Genomic DNA, 27,297 nt, shown 5'->3' with positions numbered 1-27,297 from the left:
AGTTAATATTCAATCCGCTACTGACAGACATTTGGGGGTTGTCCAGTTTTACATTCCTCCAAGTAGTGCTGCCTGTATGTCCGGCAAGTTGCTGAGCTCCCCATCCCCAGAGGTAATCAAGGCTAGGGTTCCACCCATCATGAAATGGCAAACACTGGATGGAGACTGGACCAGGTAATGGAGCCCATCCTCGTGCCAGAGCGCCCTCTCCCAGGCCATGCCCAGGGACTCTGGACCAACGGATGCCTGCCCTGCCCGTCCCATATGGGCTTTGCATACCCTCCTGTGTCTCCCAGCCTTAACTTTGAACTGATTCATCGATCTACCCAAGACTCCCAGTTCTCATGGCTTCTTATCTTCTGAAATCACCCTCCTCTCGGCCTCATGCTGGGCTCCTCCTTGGGCTCTGTTGGGAGTCTGAGCTCTGGGGAGGGGAGCCAGTGAGCAAAGGAGCTGGTGTTTAAGGAGAGGAACAGCCCCACCTTGGTCTGGTCCCTCCCCACCCCTGGTCACGGAGACCTGGTTGCCAAGAAGCCCAAAGCTCAATAGTTAACGTATCAATGAACACCTGCCAATCAGTGAGCGTGGGCTTGGGGGCCACGGGCAGGACTCAGAGGGGCCTCTGCCTCCAGAAGCTCATGCCTGTTATGCACATAAACAAATAATCATAACTTACTATGCTAAGTTTTAGGCCAGAGAGTGTTAATTAAGCAGGTTGGAAGGGTGGACACCTGCCTGGTACAGGTATTGGCAAACTTCTCCCAGAAAGGTCTGGGTAGTAACGACATGAGGCTTCTCTGTCACCGACCACTCAGCCGCCCTTGTGGTCCACAAGCAGCCGCAGACACTGTGCAAACCAACGGGTGTGTTCACTAGACGTTTATTCGCAGCAGGTGGTGAGCCAGATTTGTTTTTTTGGGAGACAGCATGTAAATCCCTGGTCTTAACAGTGGGTCTCAACTTGGGAGGCCGGCTGAAGTGACCTGGGGAGTGCGGCCAGGGCTGAGAGCCACCTGTCAGGACCAGCAGGGGCTTCGGGGACCGGCAGCCTGCTGGAGGCCACCTGACCTGCTCACTTCTCAGGTTGGGGGCTGGACCCACACTGGTCGGCCCGTCCTTCTGCTGCACCGTGTGGCCATTCTGGAAAGACCTGTCTTGTGCAGCTCACCCGACTGCTCAGAATCCCACGATCTAGAGGTTTCTCTGTGGCAACGGCACAGGATGGTAAGCATGACGGTGAAGACCAGCACCACTGCCCCGCCGATGGTTGTGAACACCGGTGCTGGTACCTGGCACAGAGCGAGGGCTCCTAGCAGGTTAACCACCACTACTTCTAAATTCGCTTGTCGATCTTCCCTGGTACGTTTTGAAGTCTGAGGGAAGAGGACAGAGTTTATCTCGCTCTGCCCTTGGAGACCTCAGGGTCGAGCCCGGTGCTTGGCACCAGGCACCCCCAAGAACGTCAGCACAGAGGGAGGGGGAAGGAAGGAGTAAAGGCAGCCTGAGGCTGAGAGTAGCCTGCATGGGGTTCCTTTCTTTCTGCATGGAAAGAAAAGGAACAAGGGCAAATGGCACTGGGTGACAATTATATTTGATTTGAACTGTGATTTCCTGCAGGAAATATTATGTGCTTTCTAAAGACAGGTGTTTTTTTTTGTTTGTTTGTTTGTTTTTTGTTTTTTGTTTTTTTTTTTTAACGGTGGTGCAAGAAAGTACCCACAACTCTAAGTGCGTGCCTTGAAGGGTAAATGGGCGGTGGCGCCGGGATGCATGCAGTGCTCAGCAGGGGCGGCAGGTGGGCAGCGAGCACCTCTGTCCTCCGTGAACCCGCTCTGTGCTTCCCTCTGCGGCTGTCGGGCATCTCCTCTGAAAGCTGCTTGAGTCTAACCACGTCCTGGTCACCTGCAAGCCTGATTTCCTCCTCTGATCAACAGGCGTAATATCGCGCCTGCCTCTCGGGGTGGCTATAGGATTTTCTTTTTTTTAAGATTTTATTTATTTATTCATGAGAGAGAGAGAGAGAGGCAGAGACACAGGCAGAGGGAGAAGCAGGCTCCATGCAGGAAGCCCAACGTGGGACTCGATCCCTGGTCTCGAGGATCATGCCCTGGGCTGAAGGCGGCGCTAAGCCACTGAGCCACCCGGGCTGCCCTGGTTATAGGATTAAATGAATGAGTCCGTGGGAAGTTCAATGTGTCTGTGGAGTTCTCATCACGTCATTATTACTATGGTCATCATCAGCCTTATCTCCGGGGGGGGGGGGGGGCGTTATGGTCTGTCCCCCTGTGACTCCACCCCATACAGTTTCTGATGTGGAAGGATAGTGTTTTAGCATGTTCACCAGTTCCCATCCCCTCGCCCCCCCCAAAAGCCACACACACACACACACACACACACACCCTTTCTGCCACTCTGACTGTTAGACCTGAGCCATGTGCTACCTCGGGGAAAGGGGGTGTTTTGGAAGAAGCAGAGAAAGGGCTTCAAGGCATTGAACACCTCTGGATTCAGGGCAGGGCGCACCCGCAGCGGGTCACACGCAGCCTTCGCTCCTAGGAGAGACAGTCTTCCCCAACTGGGGACAAGGAGAGTCCACGCAGAAGCTCGGCTGGTGCCCAGCGAGGAGGATAAGCCTGGGTGAGAATGAGGAACTGCGGTATCTGCTCTGACTTTCAAGTGAGAGCAAAATACACTTGTATAAATCGTCCTAATCCTCACCATTTGGGGTCCTTTTGCACCTGTTCAGACCTGTACCCCAACCAAGGCTCCTGCTGCCATCAGTACCATCATCCCCACTTTACATATGGGAACACCAAGGCTGAGGTAGCCCCGGGACTTGTCCCAAGCTGAGCGGTGTGGTTCTGGTGAAGGTGAATGGCTGGCCCTCCAACAGAAGGCAAGAGCCGGCCTTTGCGGCCTCCGTGCGTACGCCCCTTGGCTGATGTGAAGGTGAGAGTGTGACGTCACTGACCGAGGAGCCGCACGCTGCTCCCCCCCACCTCCCCCGAGCCAACACAGGCTGGCTGCAGCTAGCGCCGGGCTGCGGTCTGAACTCAGCCTTACGGTCCCTGTACCTGGAGTGTCCTCCACTGCGTCCTGCAGATTCCCCGGCCCCCAGGGGACTCGCAGGCACACCCGCCCGGGCTACACCTGCCTGCGTCGTGAGGTCCTGGAGGGAAGTGGGGAACATCCAGTTCCGGCCCTCAGAACTGCCAGCAGATGTGCAAACAGCTGTGTCTGGTGTGACTGCACGGTAACAGCCACCACCCAGTGACCCAAACTTCCATTCCAGCTGAGACTGGCTATTGGTTCTTTTTTGAGAGAAGAGATGGATGGAGGGAAGTGACGGAAGCAGAGAGGCTCTGAGGGCTTGAAGGTGGCCCAGAACCACTGCCCTGTCTCCTCAGGAGGCCCCCCAATACCTGCCCGCCTGATTCCAGGGCCAAACGTGGCCACCGCGGGTCACGTCAGCACAGCCAGGGGCTCCATCAGATCTTCTTTCTGCTGTGAAAGCAGCCCCAGGGCCTCCCCAGCACAGCCCTTCCAGAATGTTCTCCGTTCCCGTGGTCCTGCGGGTATCATCCTCAAAGCCAGCCCCTCTCTCATGGCCACAGGCTGGCTTCTGTTTTCCAAACTTCCAGTCACTTCCTAGTATGTACTGGCAGTCTGGGCTGTGCATGCTCCTCAACCTGTCTGACAAAGGACTTAGGTTTCCCCCCTTAATTTCCAATCTACCTTGGACTAATTTTTTTTTTAAGTAAAATACAATAAAGGGATGCCTGGGTGGCTCAGTGGTTGAGCATCTGCCTTTGGCTCAGGGTGTGATCTTGGGGTCCCAGGATCGAGTCCCACGTTGGGCTCCCTGCATGGAGCCTGCTTCTGCCTCTGCCTGTGTCTCTGTCTCTGTCTCTCTCTCTCTCTCTCTCTGTGTTGCTCATGAATAAATAAATAAAATATTTTTAAAAAGCAAAATATAATAAAAATGAGTTACTGGAAGAGGAAATGGAAAAAACCACATAGGAAAGCAAGCTTGGGTGTCCCAGCAAGCTCAGCCATCTGAGAGCTTCCAAACTTCTACTTCAGCTCCTGTCCTCACGTCACTGTGGATGTTTGCAAACGGGCCCTGGGTGGGGGAGGCCACACTCTGAGGGGTGCTGGCGGGTAGGGCCTTCCTTGATCCACTGGGCATGTCCATCTCCCCAAGCCGCAGCGGGACTACATCTGCTCCGACTTGACATTTCCTGAGCTGGGCAGTGCCCCGAAGTCCCCCAAGCGGCCGGTCTGCTTCAGCAGATCTGGGGCAGGGCCTGAGAGTGCATTCTAACCGGTTCCCAGGATCGCACTGGGGAGCCAGACGCTGGACCCTCGGCTTCGGGCACGCGTGGGGCTCCTCTAAGCTTTGGCTGCGTCGTCCTCGTGTCCTAGGCTGTGACCCAGTGGACCCAGGCCTCCCGTGTCCCCCTCTACGGTCCCAGCTACACGTAGGCAACACCATGGTGGCCGGAGGCCCTCTGGCCAACTCCCCCCCACTTTTCACGTCCCCTCCAGCTGGCTGGTATTTAGGAGAAAATGGGGGAGTTCAGGGAGCGGCCGTTCCTTCCAGATGTTCTCCTGCTTCCCTCTGATCGCTCTGCACTCCACAGCCCATCTGTGCGCTCAGCTTTCCCCGCACGCCGCGCTGGCCGCCGTCTGGTCACGGAGCAGCCGAGGGCCTGCGTCTCCGCGGGGTCAGCTCTCATTGCTGGGGGCCGCGCTCCTCTGCAGAACACACGGCGATTCCAGGGGACCCGCGCGGAGCGGGGACGGGCGCGGGCGGCGCTGAGAAGGGATACGCGGGCCGCGAAAGCGGATAAAGGCGGGCCAGGGGGTGCTGTGACCGAACACGTCTCAGAGGCTCCACATCTAGGGGACAGTCGCAGAGGACAAAGGACACAGGGATTCCGAAATGATCCATTTGCAACGGAATACAGGCTGGAATTAAAAGGAATGTTGGCGAATCGATGGCTCTAAGTAGGAAATTAAGATTCTGGAACCTCATATCAAAAGCGCCATTCCAGGACAGGGGGAAATGAATGGGTTTTTTTTTTTTTTTAAAGATGCTTTTTGTTTCTTTGTTTCTTCCTTTGTTTCTTTGTTTCTTTCTTCCTTTCTTTTTTCTTTCTTTTGTTTTTTGCTCTTCCCATCTTATGAGTAATACACCACGATTGGAAACATTTGGGGAAAATAACAGCGAAGAACAATACCCATCCACGTTGTCAACGCCTTTCCTGACTGCCATGTGCAGTTGAGCTTTCTCTCTCATTTCTCCAACACTCGGTTTTTAACCGACACCTCTAGATGTGAGCACTTTGAGATAGAACTGCACGGGTGGGAAATTGCGACTTAGAAAACGAAATAATCATTAGCACACGTGGCACCCCCGCCCCACCCTCTGCAGCCTCTCGGGGGCTCGAGACTTGGTTTATCTCAAAAGCACTTTCCTCGGCCTAATACAAGAAGGTGAGTACGCCGAGGCGTGGTGCTTCTCAGCTTGGCTAGGGAAACGGTGGGCAACAGGTCACACAGGCAAGCCCACTGGCAGCTCCCAGAGGGCATAGGTCACTTGGCCTAAATGACTGGCCAGTGACCTGCCAAGAAGCTCCTTGCAAGAGGCTTTCTTCTCTGCTCTTCATCTCAGTCACTCTCGTGAGGAACGAAATAGGGGAGTGGACATGGGTCCCTGTCCCATGGGCCTTGCCGAGTAACTGCAGGGTTAGAGCTGAGTGTCTGGGGGATGGTTCACGGGGCAGTTACTTGACGGAGAGGTATTTGTCTGCCTCAGGGTCAATGCTGCAGGCACCAGCTGAGGGCTGACCGTCAACAAGGCAGAGCAGGGGACACCCCAGGCAGAGAGGCCAGCGGTCCAGCAGCTGCACGCAGGCAGAACCACCCGACTGGGGAACCATGAGGGTCCAGGGGGTGCTGTGTGTAGGGGAAGGGGACCAGGGCCCTCAGTGAGGCTAGGCGGTGGCGGGGCCGCATAGGTGATGGTGAGAAGCTGTCCCAGAGCCATGGGAAATCACTGAGACATTTTAGGCAGGAAGCCATGGGAAAGAGGTGGCACAGTGAAGGGGTATCCTGCTGGGGGGGCACAGATGGGAGGGGTGAGGCCAGATGCATGAACACCACGTAGGGCTCCCAGGGGCGCAGGACCACAGGGGGACAGAGAGACAAAGCGAAGGGACTGGCTTTGGTGGAGACCATCATGAGTCAGTCCTGGCCATGCTGATTTTTGGTGACTCTGAGAATGCAAAGCAGAGGCGATAATGAGGCAGATGGATATGGAGCCAGGCTGTCAGGGGTGGACGAGGATGTGGGAGTCCTGGCACACATGTGGCCACTGAGACTCATGTCAAATGGGGACAGAAGAGGGCCCAGAAAGGGCCCCGGGAGCATGGCCATTTAACAGAATGGGGGAGGAGAGGAGTGGCTGTTGGGGCTGAGGGAGGACGGTGTGTGTGCAGAGTGTCAGGGCCCCTGGGAGCTGTTTGGGGCAGTGTGTGTGTGGGGGGGGATGGTAGACAGTGACAGAGAGGTAACAAAGTGGAGACAGCCCTTCCAAGAGTTTCCCTACAACAGATGGGAGGGAGCAGACAGCAGAGAGCCCCCCTCTGTACCAGGCAGGGAGATGGATAAAGAGGGGGCTCAGGCCCTCAATGGTGTAGGAGTCATTCAGGTCTGTGCCCATCATTCAGGTCTGTGCTCAGGGTCGGCCTCGGGGCCTAGGGAAGGCTGTGTGCCACCCAGGAAGGAGGCGGGGGGAGGGCTCCTAATCCACGGTCTCATGCTGGTAATATTAAATTCTCTGGGGCCACCAGCCCCCACCCCCAACGCTGTGGGAGGAAGAGAGAGAGCAGAGACCCAGGTCCAACTTCCGCTAATAAATCACCCAAACTGCTCAGATTTTCCTAAATACACTTGTGTGATCCCCCTCCTGGCCTCTGCTCGTGCTGTTGCCTGGGCCTGAGAACGCCTTCTCTCACCCGCTGCCCATCTGGCTGGCGAGCAAGGCACGTGTCTCTAAAAACTTGGCTCAAGGGTCTCATCTCTGAAAGCCCTTTTATCCGCCAGCTGCCCTGGGGTGGGCCTGGGCCCTCCGCCTGCTGTCACCTCCAGGAGACCCCATGGCTGCACTGTTTTGCTGTGCTCAATGGACCCCGAGCCAGGGGTAGGACAGGTGACAGGCGAGCCTGGGGGACTCCCAAGGCAGATGCTCCTCCTCTAGTGAGCCTGGGGGACTCCCAAGGCAGATCTCCTCCTCTAGCCCACTGACACTGTGCCAGAGCAGGGGCACAGGGGGGCCAGACCTGCAGCTTTCCCATGAGAAGCAAAAATCTTGACGTTTTAACACAAAATCTCCTGATTTTTAAAACTCAGCCAAAATTTAAATATTTTTAAACCACCAAACAGAGCACATCTTTCAGCAGGATTCTCCGAGGGCTGCCAGCTTACAGCACCTGCTGTGCCCCTTTCTCAGGCAGGGAGCATGTCCTCCTTGCGCTATACAGAGGGAGGTTTCTGGCAGGGGTGCAGGTAGGGGAAGGGAGGCCCCCCTCCCCAGTTTTACAACCAAAACCTCACTGCATTGTCTCATGTAATCCTCAAAACGAAACCGCAAGGAAGGGTGCCAGTCCATTTTCCAGGCAGGAAAGCTGAGGCTCTAAGAGAGGACGTGACCTACCTGGGGACCCACAGCTAGTAAACCGGGGAGTTAATTTCAACCCTGGTCCACTTGTTAATGAGCACATCCAGGGTTAAATGAGTGCACGCAGGCCAGACCCAGGAACACCGGGTGCGTGACGGGAAGCACCGTACAGCTCTGCATGGTGAGGAACGATGTAATTTTTATGGATAGTTAGTAACATGACTTATTGAGCCCCTGAGGCTGCAGGTGCCAGGACCCAGTGGAAACCAGAAAGACCACTCCCTGCTTTCTCTGGCGGCGTGCATGGTGTGCACACGTGCACGTGGGAAGGAGGCAGACACAAACAAGGCAGGAAAGGGGTTAATAGGTAAATCCAGTTCAGGGAGTAGGACACTCCACTGCTGAGAGCACAAGGTGAGGGCGGGTGATCTGATTCCCCAGGGAGGATGCCACCAGGGGAGCAAGGCAGTCCTCCCTGGAAGCTCGGGGACTTTGGCTCTCCCACCCCTGTGGCCTTCCCCAGGGAGGCGGCATGTCTGTTCCGTGCAGCTCAATTCCTGCTAGAGTCCAATCCAACAAGTCTGGCTTTTCTCCACAAGATGTTAAAGCAGATCCCAACATTAAGCATGCAAGAAAGCCAGGTCTGCAAATATTTACCTTTCATTCAGCAGCTTCTGACCCTCCCCTCAGGAGGCCCCATTAAGATGCCCTCTGCGGGGACAGCAAGCAGGGTGACTGGGAGCGCTTAATTCCAGACGTTTCTCAGACCTGGCAAGCCTGCTCAGAGTCAGGGGGAGGCTCCCCGGCCCCGCTCCACACGCATGCACAGTGGCCCCTTCCCATGCACACACGTGCGGGCACACACACGCACACCTGAATTGCAAAACCCCTGAAGACTTCAGAATCTGCCCAACTTGTCCTGAGACTTGCAACAGGAGGGGGGTGGGGGGTTGGTGACAGACTAGTCCCTTCCTGCTGCATCAGCCCCCGCAGGGCAGGGCGGCACCTTGTCCTCAGTCAGGAGCACAGTGGGCAGGCCTGGATGAAGTGAGACCCACAATTCCAGGGACAGGAACGGCAGGGCCAGTGGGGAGGCCCTGCACCCTCTCCCAGGGCACCACACCCGCCCTCACACTGCAACAGTCCCACAGACTCCCCTCACTCACCCATGCAAGCCCGGCTCCCACCTCCATGCCAGGCAGAGAGGCTGCTGACCAGTCCTGAGAGCCCACATGTCACGACACTGATTGTGGCCCGCTTCAATCCCAACTCTGGCATTTACCGGCTGTGGGACTTTAGGCAATTTACTTTACCTCTCTGTGCCTTGGTTTCTCATCTATGAAACGGGGACCCAAGAAGAGTACTTGGCACGGGGCAAGCACCATATGCCTGCTGTGGTTAGTAATACAGTTACTAGATTCCTAAGATCTCAAAATGCCGTCTCCTAAGCTAATCACCTAATCATTACCGAGCTTGATATTTCACATCAGCATCAGAGAAACAGACTCACTGACACAAAATGCAGTACCGTGCCCAGGATGTTACCTGGGTTTTCAAAGTGTGACTTCCCAGGATGCTGGTGGCTCTGGGCTCTCCCTCTGGGGGTCAGAGGACACTGGCCCAGACAGAGCCTTGCCCCAAATCACACAACAGTGAAGTGACAGGCCTGGAACACCCACGCACTCCGAGTTAGGCCCCCCAAACCCCTGCTCCTTCCAGGGCACACCCCACCCCTCAAGGAGTAGGGGGTATAGGCAGGTGGGCCCCTCAGATCTCTCCCCTGGTGTCCATGGCTGCAGTTTTGAGGACACTGGCCACTGCAGAATTTGAGCCCTGCTGCTTGCTGCTGGGCCACTTGCAAACCTGGGCAGAAAGAGATCCATGCACTCTGAGCTCTTTGTAGGGAAGGCACAAAAAAAAAAAAAAAAAAAAGAAATTAGAACAGCCCAGCTAAGCTGAAATGCTCTCCTCAGAGAGGAAGGGAAATAAAATTTGATGAACCTCTGCATAATGTTCAAGTTATGAACGTGTAAAGTGATATGCTGCACATATGCTGGGAACCGTTCGTCTGCCCCCACATGGCTGGGGCCTGAGCTGATAGGGACAGTTTCAACCAGGGCCCCAGAAAACAGCAACTTCTCGCTGATGGAGAACTATGAGGTCCTGTTTTCTGCCTCAGCAAAACAAGGTTGCCCGTGGCTGCCTCAGGCTCTCTTGCAGCCGAGCGGATGGCTGAGGACACAGTGTTCAGGGGCGGTTTTAGACATCAAGCTGTCTATACGGCTCCTATAAATGTTTCCTGAGTGCCTACTGCAGGTCCCGTCCTATGCTGGTCACTGCCACCTGCCCAGAGAGCACGCTCTGTCCACAGCCATGGGCACCCTGTTTGCCTGAACTCCCTGGCCACAGCTGCCTGGTCCCCAGACTGGACACCTGACCTGGGACTCTGGCATGGGGGTGCTGTGAAGCTGAATTTGCCCAATGATGATGAAGTTTGAGCTGAAAGGACATGAGACAGCCAGGCCTGAGGTCTCCAGAGAGAAGGACTGAGCTGGTTACGCAAAGAAAAATAAAAAAGCACCCACTTGGTGCCTGGCCTAGATGTAGGCGCTCAGAATACAGCGGGGAGCAAGACAGCGAAGCCAAGTCTATCACAGCGCTCACAGCCTACAAACTATCAAACAGATAAACAGAATAAGGTCAGGTTGTGTAGGCGCTCCGAAAAAACAGTGACTAGGACAGAGTGCGTGGGACCAACTGAGACCGAGTGATTAAGGAAGTCCTCTCCAAGCTGATGATGTTCAAGCTGAGACCTGAGTGAGTGCTGCTGGCAAGAGCACAGCAAGGGCCAGGGCCCCAAGAGGGGTTGAGCTTGCGGTGTTCAAGGGACAGAAAGGAGACCTACATGGCACAGGACAGATGACAGGGTGTGTAGCAGTCAGAGAGGTTCCTGTGTGGCCTCCATCATGTGACTCCTCAGCTTGAAACCTTTCCACTGCCCCACAGAGTCCAGGTCCTCAATGCTACCCAGCTCCGCAGCATCCTTCCCCTTTTCCTCCTCAGATTCTTGTCATCAGTCCTGACAACCTTTCTATTCTCTGCCATTAAAAGGCATCATTGCATATCCAGTCAGCTCCCCTAGAAGCATACCCTGTGATAAGAATTTGGGTATGGGTAGTTTGCTTAGGAGGTGGTCCCAGGAAATATGCTAACTATGTGCCTGTCTGTCCTTCCATTTGTCCATTATCCACCATCCATCCATGCATCCACAAATGCATTCATTCATCTATCTTTCCACCTAACCATCCAACCATCTACCCAACCATCCACCCACCCAACCATCCATCCATCCACCCCCCAACCCAACCGTATATATGTACATATACCCATCCACCCATTCATCCATCCATCTATCCAACTATCCACCCATCCATTCACCCACCCAACTATACATACATACACCCAACCATCCATCCACCCATTCATACACACACAATTTATTGGCACTTCTATTCCCAGCTAGACTCTGAGGACTCAAGTGATCAGATGTAGTCCCTGATCTTGAGGGACTCTTCCACTTGTCATCAACAATCCCACTGCTGGGTCCTCTTTTCACTCAATGCTGTGACAGAGCCCAAGAAGGAGACCACAGTTCATTCTCTGTATGCCCCTAAGAAGCATGAGGCTAAATAGCAAACACCCAGACTCAGTTCTCTTCTTCTTGGGTTCTTGGGCTCTGATCACAAGGCAACCTCACGTCTCATAAAATATCAAAATGTCCCAGAAATTCCAACACAGTGGGGTCCAAACTCTGCCTCCCCCAGCCTGTCCCTTCTACCCCACTACCCCCTACTATGCTTCTGTGAGGTCATTCACTCTAGTTTTTGACTAGAGCCCTGTGGCCACTGAGGCCAAACCCCGGGGTCTGGATTCCCAATGGTGGCCAGAGGTGACCCCATGTGCACTGACCTCTCCCGGAAGTACCTGATGGCCTCAGGGTGTATGAAGGTCGGCTCCTCCCGGTAGCCCTGCTCAAAGACCTTGCGCTTGTGCCGGAACTCAATGACCGTCTTGGTGTAGGAGTTGAGTGTGGTGACAGAGGCTGCCATGCAGCAGGTAAAGGAGCCCCACGCCAGGCTGCCAAGAGACGAGGAGAGAGGTGCCACAGTGAGGGTGGGCAGGGGACAGGAAGCCCCCCTTCTCTCCCCTCCCCCTGCCAGACATGCATTCAACCCTGCACAGCTGCATCTTCTGGGCCAGACTAGAGCAGGTCCTGCTGTGGAGAAGACGAAGATCTGGTCCCTGCCCTGCTCACAGTCTGTACACTCTGACGCAGACATGACAAGAGTTCATCACTGGGAGGCAAGACAAGAGCGAGACCTTCCATCCGAGGGTGCCAGCCTCAAGGAAGGTCACCAGAACACAACTATGCTTCCATGGGGTCTTGGAGAACGAGAGAGCTTGCCAGCAGGGGAAGGGCATTGTGGGAAGAGGGAAGGGCGTGTGCAAAGGTGTGGAGGCGCAAGGCAGTAGGAACAGTCCAGAGACTGGCTGGGACGCTGGAGTGAGGGAGAGTGCGATTAGTTGGAGTTAATAATAGAGAAGCAGGGGGGGTCAGACACCCTAAAGGCTGGTTTCCGTGGGGGTTAAATTACCTCTGTTCATGTGTGACCTTGGGCAAGTTGCTTGACCTTTCTGCCTCTTATTCCTCATGTCATTTTAGGGGACATAACAAGCACCAGCTCACAATGTTGTTGCCAAGATTGAAGGAGATGAGCCATTCAAAACATCTCAGAACAGCGCCTGGAGCATACAGTAGGCACCCAAGACAGGTTTGCTGTCATTACTACCGTCCGCAGTTTCAAGGTTCTTACTACCACTCCTGTCTGGCTTCATTTCCAAACTCTCCCTCTGAGAGATTAAGTTACAATGACCCGTGTGGCGTTCTGCTCCGCTCTTCCTCCAAGCACAGCTGGCCACTCTTGGCCACACTCACCTGATGTGTATGCGGAGCCAGCCAGAGCTGGAGCATCTTTTCTATCCACAACTGGAAAGAAGGAAAGGGGGGTGTGGGGCTCGGAGCTCAGCCAGCCAGGCTGCCAGGCTTCTCCGACCCAGGGTCCATTCGAGAAGTGGCCTCCTGCCTACTTCCTCTGGCCAAAACTGGGCAGTAACATTTAGAACCAGCAGTGGGGACCTGCCTGGCCCTGGTTGTTGTACCCAGTCTGGTGTCCAGGTCCCTGCTCCCCAGTGTCTGCCTTGATGACTGGTTTCCTCCAAATCAAGGGCTCAGTGCTACGGCCCTGTCTCAGGGCATCCAGCCTCCCCTTCTGCCAGCTACCTGTTGGTTCTCTCAATATCACCCCCCATGCGGTGCAGCCCACCTTCACACCCACTGCTCTTCTCTTCGTCAGCCCCAGGACACCCAGAAGGAAAGCAAGGGGAAGTATGAGAATTCAGCCTTTCTTGCAGGGATCCCCTATCATCACCTATCCCTTAGCGCCCAAACCATTAATAGATTCCTTGTTCCTTCATGATAAGGAGCTAATTTAGACCTCCCAGAAGCTCTTGAGTATCTGTGACAGCCCCTCTTAGAACTGTCCTGTCCATCAGAGTCCAGCAGGTGATCCCGACCTCTGTTCACAGATGATTGGATGAGGGCTGACATCTGACCGAAGGTGATCCAATCAGATATTCTCTCCTTGGAGCAATGACACTCAAGACTAGCTCAGCGTGGGATGTGTGTTTGAACTACAGAGGTGCAAATTCAGAACATGAGGATGGAGAATAAAGAAGCGGGCTTTTCCTGGGATTCCACGAGGATACACAGGTTGGTTTTGCCTGACCAGCATCCATTCTGTTAAGGATCCAGGTGCTCCCCTCCTCTGAGGCCATGTGGTTTGTGTGCAGCTGGCTTCACCCTCAATCTTTAGGGATGATCACACGGCCATCACCTGGTCAATGAGATCATCTCTTCCCTCTAGATGCAGTAATTAGTTCAAGGATGGGCATGTGACACCCAAGTCAGGCTAATGAGATTCAATCGCAGGACTCTTGGAAATCTTTGTCTTGGGGTGCCAAGCTGGTGGCATCTGAGCCTGGAGCTGCTCTGGGGACTATGTTGCCACTATGCAACCTGCTAAGGAGGCTGACTCAAAGGGGGGCCATGAAAAAGAGCTAGATCCCTAAGATGAAGCCATTATCCCTGGATTTTTCAGCTATGGGAGCCCCAATTCCTTTATGAGTTTTTCTTTCCCTAAGCCAGTTTGGATTGAGTGTCTGTCATTGGCAACCCAAGTTCTTGGACAATTACTTTCTATAGATTCCTCTCTCTTACATAGCTTAGTTTTAAAGTGAATTTCTAGTCTTTACGGTCAGGGATCTAATCTAGGAGCGGGTCCAACTCCCAAATCTGATGACCCAACCAGAGGAGGAGCATCTCTCCCTGTCACACACCCCTGTTCGATTTCATCTCAGCCCTCACCACACCCTGTAATTCTCCTGTAGCTTTTCTTCCTATTATTTATTATTCTTTGTTCTTAAATGAAACCTTCTATTTTGGGATAATTATAGATTCACATTTAGTTGTAAGAAATAATACAGAGAGATCCATGTACCCTTTACCCAGTTTCCCTCAATGGTAACATCTTGCAAATACAGTCCCCAGCCGGCATATTGACACCCATACAGTCAAGATACAGAGCGTCTCTATCCATCACCACAATGATCCCTCCTGTTGCCATTTTACAGCCACCCCCCCTCCCCTCCCAACCTCTGGCAACCACTAATCAGTTCTTCATTTCTCCAACTTTGTCATTTTAAGAACGTTGCATAAATGGAAGCACAAAGCACGTATTTTGGGGATTGGCTTTTCCCACTTGGTATAATACTCTGGAGAGTCATCCCGGCTGCTGTGTGTATCAACCATTTGTTCCTTTATATCACAGAGTTTCTCCACATCTGCACCAGCATGTCACGTTGTCACTTTGGTTTTTTTATTTTATTTTATTTTAGCTCTTCTGATAGATGTGTAGTAACACCTCATTGTGGTTTTCATTTGCATTTTCCTAATGGCTAATGGTGTTGAACATCTTTTCAGTTGCTTACTTGCCATCTGTTTATCCTCTTTGGCAAAATATCCGTTCATGTTCTTCTGCCCACTTTCTAATCGGATTGTTTTGCTGCTGTTGTTGTTTACTGTTGAGTTTTGAGTGTTTGTACAGATCCTAAATACTAGGCCTTTGTCAGAGACGTTGTAGCTTACACATACTTTCTTCCTCTGTAACTTGTCTTTCCAACCTCTTAACAAGGTCTGTAACAGGGCAAATGTTTCCTTTTTTTTCAAGATTTTATTTATTTATTTATGATAGACACAGAGAGAGAGAGAGAGAGAGAGAGAGGCAGAGACCCAGGCAGAGGGAGAAGCAGGCTCCATGCAGCGAGCCCCACGTGGGACTCGATCCTGGGTCTCCAGGATCACACCCTGGGCTGAAGGCAGGTGCTAAACCGCTGAGCCACCCGGGCTGCCCAGGCAAGTGTTTCATTTTGTTGAAATCCAATTTATTATATATTCCATTTATGCTTTTGATCCATTTGATACCAAATCCAAGACCTCTTTGCCCAGGTCTAGATCCCAAAGATTTTCTATTTTTTTTTCCCTAAAAATTGTATAGTTTTACAATTTTTATTTAGGTCCACGACCCATTTTGAGTTATTTTTTATACAAGGCATAGAGTTTAGATTGATTTTTTTTTGTCTCTGAATGTCCAATAGTTCCAGCACCATTTGTTGAAAAGGCTACCTCCCCCACTCCACTGGATGGATTTGCATCTTTGTCACATATCAGTTCAGCCTATTTGTGTGGGTCTATTTCTGGGTCCCTTACTCTGTCCCATTGATCTCTGTGTATCCCTCTGCCAATACCACACAGTCTGGACTACCGTAACTATATATTAAGTCTTGAAATTGGATAGACTGGTTCCTCCCACCTTTAGTCTTGTTTTTCAAATTTGTTTTAGCTATTCTAGTTCCTTTGCCTCTCCTAATAAATTTTAGAATAATCTTGTCTATACCTACAAGAAGTCTTGCTGAGATTTTAATAGGAATTGCATGAGACCTATATACCAACGTGCGGAGAATTGACGTCTTTACCGCAAACATGGTATTCCTCACCATTGATTTCAATCTTCTTTGATTTCGTTCATTGTCATTTTGTGGTTTTCAGCATGCCAGTCCTACAGAAGTTTTGTTAGATTTAGGACAAAGTGTTTCACTTTTTTTTAAGTGCAAATGGTATTGTATTATTAGTTTTGTTGTCCAACTGCTCAATGTTATAGAAATATAATAGGGGCCCTGGGGCGTGTGGGTGGCTCAGTTGGGTGAGCATCTGACTCTTGGTTTCCGCTCAGGCCGTGATCTCAGGATCTTGACACTGAGCTCTGCATCTGGCTCCACGCTCAGCAGGGTGTCTGCTTGAGATTCTTTCTCTTCCTTGTCCTCTCCTTCTGCCCTTCCTCTGCTAGTGCTCTCTTGCTCACTCTCTCAAATAAATAAATCTTAAAAAACATTGATTGTGGTACCTGTGTGACTCAGTCAGTTGAGCATCTGACTCTCGGTTTTGGCTCAGGTCTTGATCTCACGGGTCGTGAGATCCAGCCCCATGTCAGGCTCCATGCTCAGTGGGGAGTCGGCTTGAAGATTCTCTGCCCCTCCCCCTACTCATACACACACACACACACACACACACACACACACAGGCTCTTTCTCTAAATTCAGTAAATCTTAGAGATATGTATGTATAATTGATTTTTGTGGTTTTTCTCTCATATCCCAAGACTATACTGAACTCCTATATTAGGTCCAGGCATTTTTTGGTAGATTTCTTGGATTTTTCTACATAGACAATCGTGGCATCTGCAAATAAGTATGGTTTACTTCTTACTTTCCAGTCTGTATGCTTTACTTTTCATGCTGTCCTGCACTCCTGAGAAGTTCTAGCACCATGCTGAAAGAGTGGTGCTCCCAGCCTTAGGGGGAACACATTCAGTCATGTTACTGCCAGCTGGGGTCAGGGTCCAGGCTCCCCATGGGATCTCCACTGCCACTTGGGGATGGGTGGGGCTTGTTACTGCTCCAGCAAAGTGACAGTCCCAGCTCCCTACTCCTGCATCACCACAGCAGGTGAGGGGGCACGCACTTAGGTGCCTCACTGCAGCCTGAGGAGGTGAATCCAAGCTTGGTATGGCAGGGGGTGTCAAGCCACAACCGTTGGTCTGCTTGTGCTTTGTTTTCCGTGATGTAGGACTATAGAGAGCAGTTATTGCTAAGTTTTCTTAGTAGGCTCCCCCTTCTCTGGTCCTTTGGCTACAGAAAGCAGACCTTTGGTGGGGTCTGTGTGTGTGTGTGTGTGTGTGTGTGTGTGTGTGTGTGTGTGTGTGTGCGCGCGCACCTTTTGGCATTGCTGGGTTGCTGACTTCTTCATTTCCAAAGTGGGATGCACTAGACAAAAAGTCCATACCAATGTGCTGTCTCTCAGACCCTGAGAGAGTCTACTGAGTCTACTGTCTTCTGTCCGCTCTTCAGAGTCTTCTTATGCTTAAGTGCTTTATGTCTGATGTTCCAGGATTTAGTTATACTTAGCAGGAGAAATAGGGAGAAGTATGTGTACTTCATCCTTCCAGAAGTGGTAGTCCCAATTATTTGTTTTTTGATGTTCTTTCCACCCATGCCAGAGCTTCAGCTTCGTGAGAACAGGAGCTTTGTTTTGTTCACTGCTATATCCTTAGCACTTAGAACACACACAGTAGGTGCTCAGTAAATATTTGTAGAATGAAGTAATACAGATACGATGATAACACATTGAACAAATTGATATAAAAACACAGTCCTGGTTTTCATGTGGATGAAGGGCTCAGGGCTGCCTGCGTGAATCTCCCTGCTGTGCCTCATCCTAACACCCCCCGGGGCCCCCACGCAGGGCAGAGTTTGAAAACCTCAGGGCTGGAACACCTGCTGATGTTTGCAGCTTGCCCTTCTGAGCTGGTGCACTTCTGAGCTGGTGCAGGGAGATACGTGGGAGGTTGGCCTGGTTTTTGGAGCCAAGAGCAGAGTGGACACTGTAGGGAGGAAATGCGAGGGTGATAGGGTCGACACAGTGGTTGTCAACCACTCTGTCCTCTGGGAGCTGCAGGGCGGGGCAGAGGGGATGCTGGAGGCAGATTCAGAGATGCATACATAGATGCCACCTTGCAATCTGCCCCAGGCCCTGCTCAGTGGGAAGACTGTTTACTGACCACTGAGAGAGGCAGCCCTCATCCTCATTCAAGACAGATAGGCACAGAGTCACTGTGCAGGTCAGGACACAAATGCTCAGTGCCCCAGAGCAGAAGGGACCAAGAGCTGATGATGGCAGGTTCAAGAAGCCCAGCTAGTCCAACCATGGCCAGCAGGCACCCTTGGGCAGCCATACCGTTCCCTCCCTGGTCTCAGACAAAGGGAGGCCAAGGCTAGCTGCCTGGCAATACATGAAAAAGTGAGAGTTTCCAGCTTCCTGCTGACCACACAGCCTCTCAGCAGGGACATCAGTAAATACACCCTCTCCAGGGGCTCTTTGAGGCCAAGGCTCTTCATTGGTGATAGCAGCAGAAGCCCCACCCGTAAGGGGTCAATCTGCTGAAATGCCAGCTACGGCCTGCAGAGAGGGCAGGGCAGCCTAGGATCCCAAGAGAGGGAAGAAGCTAGCCTTCGTTGCCACTGCGCTTCACACAGACGGAGTCTCAGAGGCACACAGAGAGGCACCACCCACTCAGTACTGGCCCAACCTGCTACTCTTTGCTCTGTGACCTGTGCCAAACTGCTTAACCTCTCTGGGCTTCTAGCTCTTATGAAGTACAACTCCATGATCCTCTCCCACAGTCAGTCTGCAGGCTGAATGCTCAGGATTGGGGTTTCACTGTTTTGTGGTAGGAGGGGCGCTTTTTAAAAATCTTTCTCCATTTTGGTCAAATTCAAAAGAGAAGAACAAAGTGACTAGCTTTCCACTTTCCTGTCATCGCCAGGAAAACTGCCATGCTGACCTTCCATGAAGGGGTCACAACTCAAATTCCTGCAGGGTCTGGTGGATGATGATTTGGGGAAAGTATAAGGCAATAAGGAGTGGTGGGGACAACGGTGACCTGGAGAGCATGTGCCCCATCTAAAGGGGCAGCCGCCACTCAGCTTCAGCTCCCGCTGCCATGTGGCAATGCCAGTTAGGCAAGGCCATAACTTCTAATGGTGAAGAGAAGCCCCAAACTTGGATATTTATGTAAAAGTTTTACTTTTTTAGATGTTAAAAACAAATACATATTTTATTTTTTATTTTTTTAAACATTGTAGTTTTAATAGTTTTTTTTAGATTTGTGTGTGTGTGTGTGCGTGTGTATGTTTGTGTGTGTGTGTGTGAGAGAGAGAGAGAGAGAGAGAACACAAGCATGAGCAGGGGGGAGGGGCAGAGGGAGAGGGAGAAGCAGACTCTCCACTGAGCAGGAAGCCTGAGGAGGGGCTCCAACCCAGGACCCCAAGATCATGACCTGAGCCCAAAGGCAGATGTTTAACTGACTGAGCCACCAGGCACCCAAATACATCTTTTATATAACACCGTGGCAGGTGGACACAAAACATCACCGGGCTGGGTTCAGCCCCGGGCTGCATGCAGTTCGCAGCACCTAGGATAATTGTGTGACCTGAGCCTTTGCTCTTTCTGAGGCTGTGTCCCGGTCCCTGAACTGTCTGACATGGTAACTCCTCTGTGGGAGTCAGCGCAGCAGGACCAGACAGCTCAGGGGAAACAGGACCAAACAGCTCAGGACCCACATAGCTGGGGGGAAAAAAGGTAGGAGCACTAGAGGGGTCCCGGGCTCAGGCAACGATGGGGTTCTGAAGCTTAGGGCCAAAGTGGGGAGTCAGGCATGGGCAGGGCTGGATCGTAAGGAAACACTGACATCCTGGGAGCAAATGTGAGAGGCATGTCCAAGGCAGGTGGAGCCCAGAGACCAGACAGCAAGGGACCACTTGCCTGCCCACTGGAAGTCACCACAGGGACGTTCGGGACACATGCCTCTCATCAAGTGAGAGCAGCATTACCAAAGGCTCAGTGTCATTACCACCGTTTATGATCACTGCCCCTTATAAGCACTTCCTGTGTGCCAAGCACTTTAAAAGTTTGGTCCCACGTAGTCCCTCCAACAACCCTATGAAACACACATCACTATTACCTGCTCTAGAGACGAGTACTCTGAGAGGCTGGATTGCTTGCCTTTCCAGCAACATTTGTGGAGCACACTCTCTGTGCTAAGCACCTCATTCGCGTCACTTCACATGGTCCTCATCATAGCCCCTAACCAGAGATGACCCTCACACCACCAGGAGCCTCACCTCCCGAAGTTCACGCTTTGTGCAGCCCCTCCTCCTTGAATCCGGCCACATCACTTGCTCTTGACCAACAGAATGTACCAGAAGTGACAGTGTGACTCCTGAGGCAAGGTCATAAACTTGTCACTTTTGCTCAGACCTCTTGGAGTCCTTGCTCCCCGCAAGAGGCTGCTCCCACTGACTGCCTAGCTGACCCCCAGCCCCCAGCCCGCACCGCAGCCAGTGCTGGGAGGCGGGGCCTGCTTGGACACCCTGCCTGGCCACGTCCCAGATGATGCCGCCCCAGCCAACATCCCACCTAAGTGTCATGCAGGACCCTGAGCAAGAACGACCTGGCTAAGCCCAGTCAACCCACTAAACCGTAAAAGACAGTAACATATTTTTATTTTAAGCCACTAAATGTTAGGGTGATGTGTTATAAATGAAGAGAAAACTGACACACTGCTTGCAAGAGCCCCCTGAGTAGAGACTCACGCCATCCCCATTTTACAGATGAGGATACTGAGGTATGGGGAGGCTGAGTGACCTCATGCAACTCTGCAGCCAGCAAGAGTCAGAGTGAGAGTCTGTTCCTAAGTCATCTGATTCCTCTGGCCTCAACCACACCTCTGCGCTGCCGGCCCACAGCACCCTAGCCATGCACGTCAGGGTAAACTGTAAGCCAGGCTGTCTGACTCCCAATCATGGAAACTTCTCTTCCTGCACAGATGTTCCTCCCAGAAGCTGGTGCCTAACATCAGCTGGGCATCTCTGATATCTGACCTCTTAACCCCCACCTCCCAAACTCCTGAGGTGTGTCTTGCCCTGCTGGGTGGGGAGACAAGAGGCTGGCGCTGCCTGGCCTCAAAGCTGGTCTCCTCTCTGGTGCCTGGGGCAGGGACAGGGGAGGCGCTGGGTCCAGAATTTTGACAAATGGCCTCACACATATTAAACAAGAGAAATGACACTGCACAGCCCTGGCGAGGCCCCAAAAGCAAAGGATGAAAAATGGGGCTGATCCATCTTGCAGGCCTTGCTGACAAGAAGAAATGGATCAGCCCTAATAGGGACCGCACGTTGGGCCCCGGCCTTAAATAAGTCAAATGAGAACGAGGCCAGCCCCAAGGGAGCAGAAGAGCAAGCCACGAGGCCCAGCTTCCATAGAAAGAAAGGTTGCTGTGGCTGACATCAGCAGGCTTGGTTTTAGATGCTGGGGGCCAGGGTAGAGAGCTAGGGGCTCCTAGAAAGAGAGACCTGAGAATCCTATTACCACCTCAGGCTGTGGGACCCTGGGGGACTGACCCAACCTTTCTGAGCCCTAGTTTTCACACATGCAACACGGGGGTTTTGCATATGTTAATTTCATATCAATAACAGTAATATTAGAAGGGCAGGTGTCTGGGGCATCTAGGTGGCTCAGTCAGTTAGGTGTCGGGCTCTTGGGCTCTTGATTTTGGCTCAGGTCATGATCTCAGGATGAGCTCAAGCCCCATATCAGCCTCCATACTTGCACTCGGCGTGAGTCTGCTTGAGATTCTCTCTCCCCCTCCCTCTGCCCCTCCCCCAACTGGTGCTCTCTAAATAAATAAATAAATAAATAAATAAATAAATAAATAAATAAATAAAATCAATAAGAAAAAAAAAAGAAAGGCTGGTGTTTAAGAGCACTTACCATGCGTCAAACAGTGTGCTAAGCATATCTACAAACTGTCTTTGCATTACCCATTCTCGGAGAGGCAAAATACAGAGGCTGAGGGTGTGGGCTCCGAGGCCAGACTTGCCTGGGTTCAGATCCTTGCTCTGCCGCTCAGCAGCCAGACAGCCTGGATGGGTGACTTAAGTTCCCTGTGCCTCAGTTTCCTCTCCACAAAGTACCCGCCCCATGGTGTTGTTACGGCAACATACCAGCGCTCCATACATGGCAGGGATTATCACACACAGGCTCAACACTTAAAAATGTTCATTCCTTTCCTTTGTCACCTTCTCTAGCTCAGATGACGAGCTTCTGAGGTCAAGAGCTCAGGCAAGAACTGCTAGAGGGAGGGAAGCATTGGGTGAAAAGGGGGTCAGAGCCTTAGCTGGTTTCCCTGCGGTCCCTCCACTTCAAGGGATCAGGATGGTGTTGGAGGGTCCAGGTCCCTTTAAGGCACATGGCTTTACAGGAGTGGAGCCAAGCAGAGGGGGAAGGGGCAGCAATTAGCAGGAGTCCCCACGGTGGGGGGTGAAAGGGGGTCTTTCTGTGTTAGAGTCCTTCCTGCTCCACTCTGACCATCTTCCTCCAAAGCCTCTGCTACCTGCTGTTCCTCCTGCCCAGCACACTCTCTCGTTCCCTCCTCCACCAGTCTGCCTGGCCACCTTCTCCCCAGAGGACCCTCCCTGCCCCAAGCTGGGTCAGCAACCCCTCCTCTGTGCTCTGAACCCCCCATCACCACATGATAGCTTGTGTACTTGTCTCAATGGCCTGTTACAACAGTGTCTTGGCCACTGCTGTGCCTGCAGCTCCTAGGACAGTGGCTGTCCCCAAGTAGGCATCCAGTAAATGCATGTAAAGTAATTAAGTGGATAAATGGTCTGCAGACCTGCAGACCCTGGGTAATGGACATCTGTGGTCGCATTCTTGCCAGCATGCATTCCTTCTTCTGATGACCCCATCCCACCCCCAAATTTCTGCTGGGGGACCTCTCCTCCTCTTCTTTGTCCAAGGGTTTGGGTGGGGCCAATCCCTCCTGCTTGACCTTGTGACTCAGGCCAGACCAATGAGAGTAGTCCAGTCTGTTCAGGGTCTAAATCATTGGTCATGGGGTGGACACCTGACTTAAGCCAATCCAATGAAAGCCATAAGCAGGATGTTGGCTGGAAATATTGGAAAGAAGCCCCATGTTTCTGCTACTGTTGCTGCATTTGTAAAATGTAAGCCTTGAGCTGGGCTTGGTGACCATCTCTGCTTGGGGAAAAACTGCTTGTAAATGAAACCAACACAAAGGGAACAGAGACAGCAAAGTGGGGAGGGGAGATTGCCTAAGCTCCTGATGAATCACCAGATCACCTGGATCCAGCTGTGCCTGAAGCTGACCGTGTAGTAGCTCACCCAGCATCCATTCCACCTACTCACCATTTGTGAGTTTCTGGCTCATTCTTCATTCCAGAGGTGAGTGTGGGCAAGATAAGCCAATAAGCTCATGACATTCCCTCAGCTGTGGTGATGATTTCAGGAGAAAGAAAATGAGCTAAGCTAGGTCCATGCGAGGGAAGCTTGGGATTCTAGTCAATGTTGGGGAAAGAGAAGCCCTTTCTTCTCCTGTGATGTGGAGGAAGAAGCACCAGCCTCAGGAGCAGCTTTTACTTCACCAGGAGGGAAGCCCACCCAGGGATAGGGTTAATGTGCAGATGATCACCGAGGAAGAGGAAGAGTCAGTCCTGATGACATCAGAGACTCTGGATCGAACATACCCTGAAGTCCACGACATGGCTGCACCTTCCACTTACAGGAACCAACTTATTTCCGCATTGCTTGGACTGACATGGATGGATTTTTCTGCTACAACCCAAGGCACCCTAGCTGATCCACTTGGACTCTTCTGTTGCCTGAACTAACAATACATACCCCGTGTTTACCTACGCCTGGGAGTCTTGCCTTCCTTTGGATCCCTAGCCTGTCAGACCCCAGGGTCCCCACGGTTTGCTAGCTTCCATCTCCACCTTCAGAGCAGCCTGTATAGCAGGGTCGACAAACTTTCTCTGTCAAGCGTCAGGAGTAAATATCTTAGGTTTTGCAGCCCATCGAGTGTCAGTCACAATCAGAACCCACAACTCTGCTGTTGTAGCGTGAAAGCAGCCACGGGCAACAGGTCAGTGTAAGTGTGGCTTTGTCCCAATGAAACTGCATTGATGGACACTGAAATCGAAATTTTGCCTCATTTTCACACATCACAAGATGTCATTACTTTTCTTTTGATTTACTTTCCAGTATTTAGACATGTAAAAAGCATCCTTAGGTTGAGGGCTGCATAAAAACAGGTGGTGAGCCAGATTTGGCCCATGGGCCAGAGTCTGCCAACCCCAGCTCTAAGGTCTCAAAGTGCCTTTGGACTCTGGGCTGCCTTTGCCTTCATCTTCTGTCCCTCTCTCCCCCAGCTGGGCCGACTGCTGAAGTCCCAGCATGCCTGAAGGTCAAAGCCACTTACCAGAAGGACCACCCGTAGTCCCAGGAGTGGGGTCTCCAGTCTTCGGGGCCGAGGCTCACGGTGACCTGGAACACCTGTGTGTACATCATATGGGCTACCATTCCCAGGAGGCCTGTGGGCGGAGCAGAACAAGGGGTCAGGAGGCCATCTGGGGCTCTGTCCCCCTGTGTCTGTGCTGGGGGACAGCACAGGAGGCAGAGGGATGGTGGCAGGACCCCAGCGGGAAGCCCGAGGGTGGTGCTTTCCTGGGCCAGCCAAGGTGCTGGAGTTTGGGCAAGAGGGCACAGGGCAGGCCTGGCGAAATTAAACAAAGGAGACACAGAGTCAGATCTGGGCCCAGATGGGTAAACTTTGTGAAGTACCAGAGAAGCAGATATTTTAGGCTCTGTGGTCCACGCAGTCTCTGTTGCAACTACTTCTCTACTGCTATAGCACAAAAGAGCCACAGATAATACATAGATGGATGAGTATGGCGACGTACCAGTAAAATTTTATTTTATTTTTATTTTTTAAATTTTATTTATTTATTCATTAGAGACACACAGAGAGAGAAGCAGAGACACAGGCAGAGGGAGAAGCAGGCTCCATGCGGGAGCCCGACATGGGACTCCATCCAGGGTCTCCAGGATCAGGCCCTGGGCTGAAAGGTGGCACCAAACCGCTGAGCCACCCGGGCTGCCCCCAATAAAATTTTATTTACAAAAACAGGCATCAGCCGAAGTTAGCCTGTGCACTATAGTTGGGAGAAGCAGCCTAGAGAGTATTTTTCAAACTGCAGGTCTGGACTCACTAGACTAGTGGGTCATGAAATCACCTCCACTGATTGCCAGCATTGATTGCCAGCATTAAAACAACAACAACAACGACGACGACGACGGAATAGAATAGAAATATCTGATACCATCAAGTGTAGCAAGAGTGAATATTGTTTTGTGAAATTTTCAGTTCTATTCATGTATCTGAAATAAGAAATGCTTTCCTGTGGCTCAAGGTCAAAAATCTTTGAGCCCACTGGCTGGGAGAATTTGGGTTCCCAAGGATCTGAGTGGGAATCCTATTCCATCACATTTTCACCTTGTAGCACTGGGCAAAGCTTCGTTCTCTGAGCTTCAAGTGTTTGAACCCTAAGATGAAGACTGTGACTGGTAAGGTGAAGGGTAGTGTCGGTGCCTAGGGGGTATGTTATCATTACAGCTATCAGGATTATTAGAACCCTGGGGGCAATTCTCTGTATGGATGGTGGCGTCGGGAGCCCTCATCAACCTGACTTTAAGATAGAGTGATAAGGTATTGATGAGGAGGGAAGACGTAGATAACGAGGAAAGTAATCATGCTTGTGCACCTGCTATGTGCCACGCATTCTGTTATTCCCTCTTAATTTTCATGACAACTCTCAGAAGTATCATGAAGTACCACGATCAGGCCTATGTACCATTGTTCAGGTTGCCCACTGCACGTCTCCATAAGGCTCTATTCACAATACAGTCTACGTGCATGTCCCTCCCTGGAGTTGAAGCAGAAGCCCTCTTGCACAGCTGTATATAGTAGCCCTCAGTATGATTATACCCATTTCACAGGTGAGAAAATAGAAGCCTGGAGTCTGTCCATGGTCACAAAGGGAGTCAATGGCATCTTTGTGACTGGTGTGCAGATCCAAATGCCCTCAACTCCAGGGCCTTTTCCATGCTGCCCAGCATGCATCTGTCTTCCCTCGGTTGCCTGATCACCCTCTCCCCTCTTCTTGAAGAGGAGGTAAGAGGAAAGGTGGAGATAAGGGGAGAAGAGGTGGAGATAAAGCAGAGACAGAAGAGACAGCAGGGCTCTGCATCCTAGAACCCAGCGTGGGGAGTGGAAGGAGGGGGCCATCCCGTGTTCCCATAGTGTGAAGATAAATGTTTAGCCACTGGTTCTCCAGAGGGAAAAGAAAAGTCCCAAATGGTCGTGATTGCCAAGTTCGATGGTGCAACTACTCCCACTATGGCCAATTTCAAGCTACCCATGTGCTGTCACTGAAAGCAGAGCAGAGCAGAGGTGTGCACAGTCGGTGCTCCAGCACATCTCTGGGTCTCACTCCAGTCACTGGACCCTGGGCCCAGTGGAGACAGAGGTGGCTGGGCACCTCTCTGAGCCTGGGTCAGCCCCTCATGGACAGTTCCCACTATTCTCAGACCTCAGATGCAAGCCAGTGGGAGCACTCGAGTCAGGAAATCCAGGGAGGAAATCCAGGCACCGGAGCCTCCTAAAGTCCCAGCCTACCCAGAGCTATCTCTGCCAGGCCCGAGTACACCCTAGACCGCATCCCTGGCTGTGCCCTGGCAGGTGGCACAGAACTGTCCTGGGCTATCACATCCAACAACAGCGTCCTCTCTGGTCCTCTCTGCCTGGGCTCAGTCTGTTGGCAGGAGGAGAATGGTGAGCCACAGGGAGATCTTATTTTTTTACTTGATACAATTCTGGGTGAACTTGCCAAAGGTACATAAGAGATATACCCTATTCTCTGGAACCGATGTATATGATTTCTTAATAACCAAGCACCGTGTTTTATTTATCCACTCAATTGACGGTTTTAAATTACTTCCAGCTTTTTGCTCTATAAGCAGTGCTGCAATAAACACCTTTCTGCAAGTCTTTGTGTATCAGCAAGCATTTCTCCGGAGGGAATAATAAGAATTTCTGGGTCATAAAGCATATGCATTTTAAATTTGAGTCAATGTTGGGAAATCGCTGTTACGCGCTGGTTGTCCCACCTTGTGCTTCTGCCGGCTGTCTGGGGGGACTTACCCGGCTCTTCACCAACACTGGAGATGCTAACACGTTAAAAACTGCTCCTTGCATGATGCAGGATGACACTTCAACACTGTTTTAAGTTTTATTTTCCCCTCATTGCTAGATTAGCTTGGGCACCTTTCACCCAATCACTGATCACCTTTGGGTAGATCATTCCTACCTCTGTGTATATAGTGCCTGTCTGTATCCTTTGTCAACTTTTTCTTTTTTCAAAAAACTACACTTTCCCTTATTAATTGGTAGGAATTCTTT

General features: G+C 51.7%; 1 protein-coding gene and 1 long non-coding RNA gene across 5 annotated transcripts in view; one reads left to right on the top strand and one right to left on the bottom strand.

The window, feature by feature from the left end:
- GSG1L (GSG1 like) overlaps positions 1-27,297 on the bottom strand; it is a 231,142-nt gene that overhangs the window by 14,572 nt on the left and 189,273 nt on the right. For 3 of the 4 annotated variants that reach the window (XM_038539981.1, XM_038539984.1, XM_038539983.1), the window contains 2 exons: positions 24,259-24,370; positions 11,654-11,821 (listed from right to left, as the gene is read on the bottom strand). In XM_038539981.1, coding sequence (XP_038395909.1) covers positions 11,654-11,821; positions 24,259-24,370 — 280 coding nt within the window. The remainder of the gene's footprint in view (positions 1-11,653; positions 11,822-24,258; positions 24,371-27,297) is intronic. The other variant, XM_038539982.1, reaches the window with a different exon arrangement.
- LOC119872175 lies at positions 965-13,786 on the top strand. Its single transcript, XR_005360758.1, has 3 exons — positions 965-1,224; positions 12,408-12,516; positions 13,331-13,786. It is a non-coding gene; the product is annotated as an uncharacterized LOC119872175 (long non-coding RNA).

The sequence above is a fragment of the Canis lupus genome, chromosome 6, assembly GCF_011100685.1.
Source record: "Canis lupus familiaris isolate Mischka breed German Shepherd chromosome 6, alternate assembly UU_Cfam_GSD_1.0, whole genome shotgun sequence".
Taxonomy (NCBI): domain Eukaryota; kingdom Metazoa; phylum Chordata; class Mammalia; order Carnivora; family Canidae; genus Canis; species Canis lupus.
This window is presented reverse-complemented; position numbering and strand designations above follow the sequence as displayed.